General features: G+C 38.7%; 1 protein-coding gene across 2 annotated transcripts in view; it reads left to right on the top strand.

Moving 5' to 3' along the window:
• The first annotated feature begins 2,164 nt into the window (after nt 1-2,164).
• Nucleotides 2,165-10,719, top strand: part of LOC144638875 (gamma-aminobutyric acid type B receptor subunit 2-like) — a 35,835-nt gene continuing 27,280 nt past the window's right edge. Inside the window, exons 1-7 of one of the 2 annotated variants that reach the window (XM_078498181.1) lie at nt 2,165-2,799; nt 4,287-4,522; nt 7,333-7,470; nt 8,122-8,394; nt 9,275-9,340; nt 9,839-10,027; nt 10,226-10,483. In XM_078498181.1, the coding sequence (XP_078354307.1) occupies nt 4,295-4,522; nt 7,333-7,470; nt 8,122-8,394; nt 9,275-9,340; nt 9,839-10,027; nt 10,226-10,483 (1,152 nt within the window). In that variant the 5' untranslated portion in view covers nt 2,165-2,799; nt 4,287-4,294. Of the gene's footprint in view, nt 2,800-4,181; nt 4,523-7,332; nt 7,471-8,121; nt 8,395-9,274; nt 9,341-9,838; nt 10,028-10,225; nt 10,484-10,719 lie in introns of those variants that run through there. The other variant, XM_078498175.1, reaches the window with a different exon arrangement.

Here is a 10,719-nt window from a genome sequence, read left to right as displayed (position 1 = left end):
ATTCTTTTAACCAAAAATACTCTTTGTCAGTCAATTCATCTTTCGAGTTTGGAGACTCTTCAAACATGCAAGGCTCATCAATACTAGTCCCTCTTCAAATGTTTGTGTCAACTTGAGCACAGGGCAAGAAGTTAGGGGGGAGGGTGGTCATGGCACTAGCCCTCAAATAATAAAAATCAGACCACAGCACAAAATCGAAGCAAGAGGGAGTAAATAATTTAATTTGAAATTGTAGCTTGACCAGAAACTTTACTTAGGTCCAATACAGTCACAAGGCTACACTTACTTCAACTAAGGTGATCCAGTGTGGTAGGAGTGCTTGTCACGTGACTAGCCCAGGCCCAAACTGCAACCCTGAGCCTAAATCTAACCCTAACCCCAACAACTCAACCCTAACCCTAAACCATAAACCACAAACCTGCAACCCAAATCCAGGTACTATTATGGGTTAAGCATAACCCTAGCTCTCACTCCGTAGTGTGGTAAGTCTTGGTCACGTGACCCCTATTGTTCTCTTTAAACTACGACTGCCCCTTATAGCTGCAATACCAGAAGTTGTTAAGGTAATTACTTTAACTACACTATGATGTTACCAGAGGTCAGATAAGACTCGTTGATTACTATACTCTATTGCCTGAAAGCTACATCCTTCACAGCGACACGTATCTATAGTGCTCCGCGGTGGGGGAATGATTAAACTAAATGCTAGAATATTCACTATGTTCTATGCAAATTACATGGCCATGTGGATACGAAACTGGAAAGTGCGTCGACGTACGGCTCTTTCTTTCGGCCCCCAGACACGCCCTGAACGCCGTACTTACGGCATATGCTTTTCAGATTTGGCAGTGTAAGCTTTGCACAGAGTTGATCTTTGTTCATGGAACACAAGGCCATTTTTTTGTAGGTTAAACAGCTTTCCACTTCGGACACAGCTTGCTCGTCTACTTCCATTGCTGCTAACGAAGCAGATATTTCTTCAGCAACCTGATGAATAATCTCTGCTCTTTCTTCATTCTCTAGCTCTGCCTCTCTCTTTCGGCCATGTTTACTGTTTCGACTTGACCTGTTTATTTACCTCACTCTCCAATATGCAAATTTTCTTTTCAGAACAAGTTGATAAATATACTTCCCGTCAGATACTCCCCCATCAAAGAGAAAAAAGGGAAAAGCACCAAATACGTGTAACAATTAATTAAAAAAAATCGACGTAGAGAATAAAAATATTTTTTAGAAGCAGAGGTGGCTCGACAAGTTTACTGCTTTTTTACTAATTGGCAGGCGGTGATTAAATATTCCAACTTCGTTATTTCTGATGTGTACCCTTGCGCCCAGATTATGCACCAGTCATTTGAAACCCCCGCCTCCCCCCCCTCTGGCATGAGCGGGGCATTCACTTTTTTGGCAAGTGAAAGCAAGTGAAGTCCCCGGCCCCTGGGAGAAAAGTGAATGGTGAACTCCCCCGCCCCTTTATATGATCCACACAAATGGTAATTCATGTAGAAAACTTGTTATAGCCAAGCACAACAAGGGATGACAGTAAGGGATGATAAAAACGTTGGTAGCCGTGCAATGAACACATTATATTTCATAGCAGCTAGGAATACATTTGCAAAGGATCCCCGATGGACAAGGAAGAAGACCACTATTTGAAATTTCCAACTCAACTTTATATGGAAATGCAGGATGATATTACAATATGCTCTGTGTTTTTTGAACAGCTGGCTCTCTGTTAATGGATCTCTAAAACTAGAAACTTCTTATTACCGGTACATTGTATTCTAACTCCGGCAACTTAAACTATCATAAATTAATGTCTCCAGCGTCTTTAATGCGCTATTATTGTCAAACTAACATTTAACGTAAAAGGAATTTTCTCAAATCTTGCGGACAGTTTTTAGTTGTATTTCACTCAGTATTGGTAATTTATTCATCTTGAGCAAGTGGACATAAATAATGTATGCGAAATTACCATGTGGCGCAAAAATGCAAACCGCTGACCATGGAGTGAGTGCCCCGCTTTATCCCCTGGTCTGGGATGCAAAGACCGTGATTTCTGGCGCATCCCCCGCATAGTGGGAGACCAAAATGGAGTGAATCTGAGGTGAAAGCCCCGCTTTTGCCCCGCTCATGCCCGAGGGGGGGGGGGGGGTCGGGGATTTCAAATGACTGGTGCATTAGTGACAGATCGGAACATGCACTAAATTATATCACTTATGTCGAACAACAAATGAACAAGTAAAAACAAATCCAGAAACAATTTAAAGGTTGTGCAACATTTAAGTGTATTTAAAAGGTTACGGTTAAAGTCATCAAACCAAACAAAACAGAAAACCAAAAGTTACATTTTGAAAGTATATCCGGTCAGCAGTCTTGCTACTCTCATTTCCGGTGTACAATTCCTTGTCAACACCAAGTCCTTCGCTTCACTATCAACGCGTACCTTTCGATTTTAGCAAAGCATGTTCGACTGGATTATTCCCAGGCACGTATTTACCGAGTACTGTTACCACGAAGCGTTTATTTAACTCTCTGGATGGACAGTATAATGCATTTTGGTACTCGGCCAGCGATATAAACCAGGGAAGTGTGAAATGGCGAACTCTTGTTTATCAAGCATGCCGATTATAATGTATCATCAGTTGTGGTCCAAAAGCAGGGAAAATGGATTTTAATGTGGCAAACTGTTAGATTTGGCTTTTTGCTGGTAGCTGTGCCTAATTTGGTCAAGAAAATGGAGGAAGCGGAGGCGAAACACTCGCGACAAGTCGTCCTGAAGAAATTTCCAAAACTTGCTAGGTAGGCTTTTGTGTTAATTTAGTTTTCACCAAATTCGCGAGCCCAAAACCGTATTAGTCATATTTAAGTAAAATACCAGGTGAAAGAAAATATTTTAAAGCTGACTTCATCTTTATTACGCCATTTTAGGCGAAATTGTGCGGCCCTCAAAATGGCCAATCTTACAACTCAGTTGTAATTTGTCTTGTATGTATTGAACGCCCATGGCAAAAATACAACTTTCCCCAAAAATATTTTATGATATTTAGAAACTGCAATAACCGTTTTAATTCTGCTGTTAATTTGGTTTCAAGAAATTGAGCACTTTGTGAGAAATTGCGAAATTGGTCGTGCTTGGTTTTCCCACTTGTCAAAATGGCCGACAGACACTATGATAAAGTGACAGTTTTGTCCTTGTTCATAAATCGCAAAATAATTTCACGATAATTTTTATAAACTAGAAGAATGACTCTACTTTGTGCTGGGATTTCATTTGATTTGGTTCACACTTATTAGAGAACTAGACTCGTATATTTTTATATTTTGAGAGTGAAATTCTAGTTCAAAACATGAACCTGAGGCTTGCGTGACTAAGTGCGGTTACCATGGCAACAATAGATCTGTCAATCAAAATATGCTCGTTTTTGTTCATCCCCGAAGGTAACCTACCTCCACACAAAAAATGAAGGGGTGTTTCAATATTTCATTTCCAAGTTTGATTCACTTTCTCAAATAAGTGTTCTTAACGATTCCTTCTAATGTAGTTTATATTACCTAGGATTTATGTAAGCAGGCAAATTTTGTTTAATTTTTGCGTATTTCAAGAGTAAACGTTATGAAATTCGAAACAGAACCCTCATTAAGGGAAATTTTTGGCTCTATTTACCTACATACTCCAAATGAGCATGCATCATAACTTACAGTTAACGCTACAATATAATGAAACTTTTGTTGAGTTTTATTCAATCTTTCTTTTTTATTAGAAGAACAAGGGTCCAAAGAGGAATAATGTATTTGGGAGAGTAGTCTCTAGTTCTTAAAATGTAATATTTTCTCAAAATAGTCTTTCGCTTTCATCAATTTCACCTTCCAGCTCGCAATTGCACACGCAATAGCGTGACAGAGGCGGCCTGAATGTCCTTTTTAATTGACAGCTGGATTCAGCTGCCTTAAGCCCTCCGACAGCTTAGCGGTGATCGGAGATAGAAAGGTTTCCCTCCACAACGCCCCCCCCCCCCCCGCCCCAAGGCTGGGCTAACCAGCAATTGCACGGGGAGAAACTATATTGGTCATTTTGAATTGTTGGTCATTTTACAGTCAGTCGGGTGTGTTTTGTTAAATCAACACAGATGTATTTTCTAAATGAATTACATATTAGGAAGATTCATTCATTTGAAGTAAACTAGGCCTTACCAAAGTTATATCAGGTCTCTTAACGGACCTCAGTCGTCAACTTTAGCGAAAGGCTCTTTGCTAGTGTGTAACTAATGAGATTTTTTTTGTTCCAGTTTTCAGAATGATACTAAAATATTTTGCGGTTATAATACCGCTCCTTTTATTGGCACGTGCATCGTCGAGTAAAATTCCACTTGTTATCGGAGGAGTGTTCGACATCGACACCAAGCCAGGAGAGGAGAATTCTGCGAGTATGATCCCCATTGTGCGCATGGCAATTGAACATGTTAATTCATGCCCCAAAACATTGGCAAACTACGAGCTACAAATGGAAATAAAAGATGTCAAGGTAAGCCGAAAAGCTTTGAAATTGTTCATTTGAGAGCACTGAAATGAACTACCATGACCTTCTTAGGGAGGTACGATGGCCTAAAAGTTAGCGCGCTGGACTCCAGATAGATCCTTGGGTACCGGAAAATGAAATGCTGGAAGTAACCCTGCGATGGACTAGTGTCCCATCCATGGGGGAGTACAAATACTCCTAGACTCTTCATGCTGTTGATGGGCCACTAGGCTCGAACACAGACTCAACCTTAACTTCTGTGAACAGTTACTGTCAAGCACCAACTACCTGTCATGTTCTTCGAGTACGGCTAGCCGTGTAGTTCTTAACTAAACCACAATATTCTCCTTAAAATGTCTATTTCTAAACGTCCATATATATGGTTAAAAAACAGCTAGGATTCGACAACTTATGTCAACTTATGTCAATTTTCAAGTTTTTCGAGAGTAAAGCTTGAGAAAAACTGCGACATAAAAGGACGTTCGTTTAAAGGCAAATAGAGGCCATTGTATTTATTATCCTTCAAATGTTTTCACACTAAGCCTCATCTATGTTTGTGGTCAAGATATTAAACGTAAAAATTATTTTCTTGGCGCTCGAAAATCCTGTTATCCTGTTTAAAACAAAGTTCTGGTTTTTTACACATGAAAGATCATCGCAAATATGTACGTGTAAAAACAGTTTCAAAAAAGAGAGCCTAAGAAAAATTCAAGCCTGAACGTGTTTCAAATCCATGATCTCTGCGATACCGGTGCAATGCTCTTACCAGCTGAGCAATCAACTGAGCTATCAGCCAACTGGGAGCTGGTCTTTTTGTGAGTTCATTATATACCCGTAGAAGATGAAGATGTTAAAGTAAATTTATAATTAAGTTTTCATATAACGCGCGCTCTGATTGGCTGAAACAGTGTACTTTATCAGAGTCCAGATGTACGGAGGAAATGTCACGCCATCGACCCAATATGGCCGACCACTATTCCCGAACGACTTTCTCGGGTTTTGTCTTGACCCTGACATCTTCTTTGACCTGTAAACGAGAATGAAAACGAGATTTTAGCGTCAGTTAAATTAAAACGTCCTGTTCCTAACAGCACAAATTGCACGGCGATAGAAAGTGAAATTTCGGTACAAGTTACGGAAAAAACACCGAGCCGGAAAGTAAGCTTAACAACAAAACAACCAACCAAAGATTTGTAAACAACTCAAGGCCGAAATTGAAGACATTATAACGAAAGCAGAAACGAAAAACACGAAAGATAGTACAAAATGGGCTATCTGAGTTTTTGAATATGAGTTTCACATTATTGAAGTACGGAATTTTAGATAAAACACGCACAGCTACATTTTCGTGTAAAAAAACAAACAAAACAAACAAACAGCAATTCTAAAAACAGAAAACTAAATTAGCTAGCGAATACACACACAACTCAGACTTATCACATACTGAATAATTTTTTCTGGCGTTTTCAAAACAGCTTGGTGCCGTGAAAGAAAAATTGCCAAAAGCCTTCACAAAATGACCAACAAAGAAGCTAGACAACAACCTCGGTAAATTCTACGCCGAAGCTCGAACAAAAGACGGTGAACTTTACTCGAGGTCATCGCTTTTAATTTGCAAAAAGGGTTGAATTTCAAGCTTCAAACAAGCTGCTGCAAAGTTAGAATAAATTGAACAAGCGCGAAAACAAAGAAAACATCGAACACAAGTTTACCTGTCATTCCAGAAGCAGACGTCCAGAAATTAAAAACCTCCAATGCAATTCAGGAAGACAATCCTGTTCCTATATCCTTTCCAGTGCGATAGGTGGAAGGCCACAGCAATCACAGCAGCCGACTCTAATTTTTCCCTTGAATCCGATGGTTGTAAATGATTCGCGAAACACGCCGCACGGCCACATTTTGTGAAGTACCAGCCACAAGCTTTGAGCAGTTTGTTTTTCTAGTTGTCAAGTTAACAACGTGCAAGTTTTCATGGGCCAGAATTCAGGCGGTTTTCACTGAACAGTCTACTTTTCTATCCTGTGTTGTACTAAAAGTCCTAAGAACTTCAAGGACTCGTGTTAAAATTCGGATTCCACTTGACGTTTTCAGCTTGTGGATTTCTGAACTTTGATGGTTTTAAACTTGATTGTTTGACAGCTGTTGACAGATGATGTCTTATTCAACCAATCAAATTCTTTTAACCATTCTAACGAGTTTTGTGATTGGCTAATTGTTGCGTACTTTATCAGAGTACAGATGTACGCTGACGCCACTTCTATTCGCTTGAAAAAAGTTTGTTTTGAAAATAACTGCGCGAATTCGTGGGGAAATTAATGAATTTCTTAATTATAAAACAAATAAAGAAGCCTCGACTGTGCTCTGTTCTGTTGTAAAGCACTTAGGAAGCGGCTAGAGCACTCAAGAAGTAGGGAGAAACACTCGCCTACGGCTCGCGTTTCACCCTACACTTCTTTCGTGCTCTAGCCGCTTCCTGCGTGCTTTACAACAGAACAGAGCACAGTCGAGGCTTCTTTATTTGTTAAATGTGAAAGGTCATATATTGAATGAACAGCTTCCAATCGATCGGGTCTTTTTTATGTATTTACTGGGTGCAAATGAAGACACATTATTTCGTGATTCATTGGCGCATTTCAGTACAGTGTTGTTTCTTATCTTTTACTTCTTTTGTTTTACGCCATCTGTGGCCTTAACTTGCAGAAGATACCCGGTGATTTCACTTTTAACTATTTCTGCTAAATATGAGTAGTTATGGTTTGAAAATCTTGCGCATTTCTTAAGACAATCACTGCATCTTCTCTCTTTATCAAACCCAGTGTGATGATGCGGATGCTATCTACGCCTTCACTGAATTCATTCGGGAGAAGAAAAAGAAGATCATGATTTTAGGACCCGGATGTTCCAAATCAGCAGAACCGTTTGCAAAAGCAGCTCCATTCTACAACTTGGTGCAAGTAAGTTAAAATATTTTAATTCCTATATTATTCTTTGTTGTTGCTAGACTTGCTAGGTAAATTCAGTAAAGTTGCTAATTTAATTTCCGCATTTTTCTACATACTTTAATCAGCTTTACGTACCTGCCAACTTAATTAATACCTATCAATAGCTATATAGTTCTAAAGATCTCTAAAATGATTCTAAAAACGCGGCAGTTATGGTCTACATCCTGCCACTATCTGTATTTGTTCTCGGTAGTCTTCTTAACAAGTTTTATGTTTATTTGGCATGTTTTTTTATTGTATAAAAGGGGTCTGGCCAGTCTAACGCCCGCTTTTCGCTCAACCATCAAAGCATAATCAGCTGATAAAAACCTGCGTTTTTTCTATAACAGTCACTAATGAAATGTTTCATATTTGCCAAGAATACTATGTTAAAACATATAGTTTGGTTTCACGTCAATTTGAAGTTATCAGTTTGCAGGATGCTTGATGGCTGCAAAACCACAATTTTTGGATTTCGTGCCCAAAACGTTTAAAATGTGACAGGCACCATTTTTTTACTGCTTCTTGTAACTAAAATTTCTTAATAAGTTATTCAGGAATCTAAAACAATGTCACACTGAACACTGTTGTAACTTACCATTATTTTAAAAAATATATTACAAGGTGGCCATGGCATCTGCAAACCCAGCCCTATCATGTTGGAAGTTTTTCCCTACCTTTATTCGCACCATTCCCCCAGAGCATTTCCAAAACAAAGGCAGAGTAGCAATCGTCAAACATTTCAAGTGGAGAAGAGTGGCCGTTCTGCGAGAGGATATGGACACATTTGAGGGGCTTTCCAACGATTTGGTGTCCCGGCTAAAGAAAGCAGGAATAACGGTCAGCAGTTACCAGACCTTCTCAAACGATGCCGAGTTACAGATCGAAGAATTGCAGGTTTGAAGCAAATAAGATGTTCTCTTATTTAAATTATACAAAATGCCACTGTTTGATTCGCTTGGATACCAAATTAATGATTTGGTTATCTTGAATTATCTCGCTAAATAAATGTATAAAACTGAGATTGACAAACTCGTATCAAGCCGATGTTCTTGTATAAGGTGAAAAAAGTGATTGAAGGAGTAATAATTAGACGTTTTTTTAATTTTTGTAACAAACGAGGTCAGGCTCAATTATAAAATACAGTTGAACCTTTCTGACAACAACCTATCTTAAAGCCCAGACACACGGTACAACTGCACGTGCGTATTATATTGAGACACAACCACACGCTACAACATTGCTTACGCCAAAGCTCTCCGGTTCACATTCTGGAATACAATTGACCAAGCCATCGCTGTGGTGTTGCTTGCTCTTCTTGTCAGTGAAAACGGACGACTAAGCGATAAGGATGATTGAAAGTTGCGATACACCATTGTACCTTTTGCTGTAGATGGTGCTCACACGAAAAAAGTATTACGCACAGAGTTACAGAAGTAGAACAAGATTCTACTTCCATACGATACGCTTTGGTCATAGCACAAAATATTATGCGCAATTGCTATATACAAGTAAAAACTCTCTCATAAGCGATCACCACCGTTAAATCACTTTTCGCTTAACTAGATGGTCGCGAAAATACGTCAGTTTTTCTGTCTAATCAATTATGTCAGTAAAGTATAGATAATAAGCTTGGAATAATGATTACAATAATTCAAGAAAAACTAAATAAGAAGCGTTAGCAGTAGCTCTTGTTTACTGCTCCTGTTGTTGTTGTTTTTGTGTATTTAACTTTAAGGAGATTCTCAACGCTTTTTTTGGTCTTATTTATTAACAGCGACAAGATATAAGAATTATCTTCGGCATTTTTTCTGAGCAAACTGCGAGAAAAGTTCTCTGCACGGTAAGTTTGTGGCTGTTCGAAAAATTTCAGATTATGTAAAACCACCGGTTTAGCATGTAAGTGTAGAGATGGAATAAAACGTATACAATCAAAACGTTTGTGTAAAACAAAAGTCTTTCAAACAAATGGCAATTCGAAAGGATCTGTTGTACTATAAATATGAACTAACCTCCAATCAATGATAACAATTCCTTTGTTAAAGAACGCTGCAACAAAGTTAACATAACCTGATTAAAAGAATGTAACAATTGCTCCAGCAAACTTTATTCTAGTTTAATTTTATTCTTTATTTTGTGGGTTACTTATGTCAGAAATATAACTGATCACATCCATTTGCTGAGCTTTTAACAGACGACACTGATAGAGCTTGTTAAGTTCTCCAGCCATTACATCTAAATAAGCAAATACAAACTAACTTAAAAAAATTAATTTGTTATTGATTGTCCACTTCTAAAAAAAGATGAAAAACGCAACAATTACATATATGTACATTTCTAGGCACATAGGAAGGGATTTTACGGTCCGAAAGTCGTCTGGATTCTAATGGCGGGCGGATACAGAGAACATTGGTGGACTTATAATGATGTCAATTGCACCGCAAAACAACTTTGTAAGACGCTTGGTAACTATCTGAGCACTGAGGCTTTGATGATTGGCAAAGACAATGAGCGTACGGTGGCCAGGAAGGTTAGAAAGATCTTTGGGTTTTTGGCTTTCAGTTTGATGTTAATTTGACGAAAATCCGATTAACCAAACAGGTATCATTACAACTTCCAAAAAGTGAATGAATGTCTACTCAGAGAAATTAGTGCCAATGTACAGTAAACACTTTGTTCTATGTTGAACCTGACTACCTTAATAATCCACATTTACGGTATTTTCCAGACCGTTCAGGAGCTTAGCGAGAAGTACAAAACAGAGCTGGCCAAGTCACCCTACAACAACAAAGAACCCAGTCGCCACGCCGCGTTTGCTTATGACGCAGTTTGGACCATAGCTCTTACTCTGAACCAGTCCATCTCAGTCCTCAAGCAACAGAATGAAACAAGGAATATGTCATTGGAAGACTTCGACTACACTAACGTTGCCATGAGAAACACATTTATGAAAATTGCCAAGGGAATTTCTTTTCAGGGAATGTCCGTAAGTGAAGTAATACATATCACTTTTTTCACATATTTGTCATGATTTGTTGTAAAGGGCCGGAAAAGAATCGTTACCGATTTTATTTCACGCAGAAAAGGAAAGTAAAAAAACTTAAAGCCAGCTGTTATCTGTTAATTACTCTACATGGCGTGCAGTGCACACTGCACTTGACGGTCTGCACTCTGAAGAGTTATTTGGATCCCCGTGAGTATAAAAGGGGGTTTAGAATACCT

The sequence above is a fragment of the Oculina patagonica genome, chromosome 2 (genome assembly GCF_052425735.1).
Source record: "Oculina patagonica isolate OP01 chromosome 2, crgOcupat, whole genome shotgun sequence".
Lineage (NCBI taxonomy): Eukaryota > Metazoa > Cnidaria > Anthozoa > Scleractinia > Oculinidae > Oculina > Oculina patagonica.
Note: the sequence above shows the minus strand (reverse complement) of the source record. Positions and strands in the feature narration are given on the sequence as shown.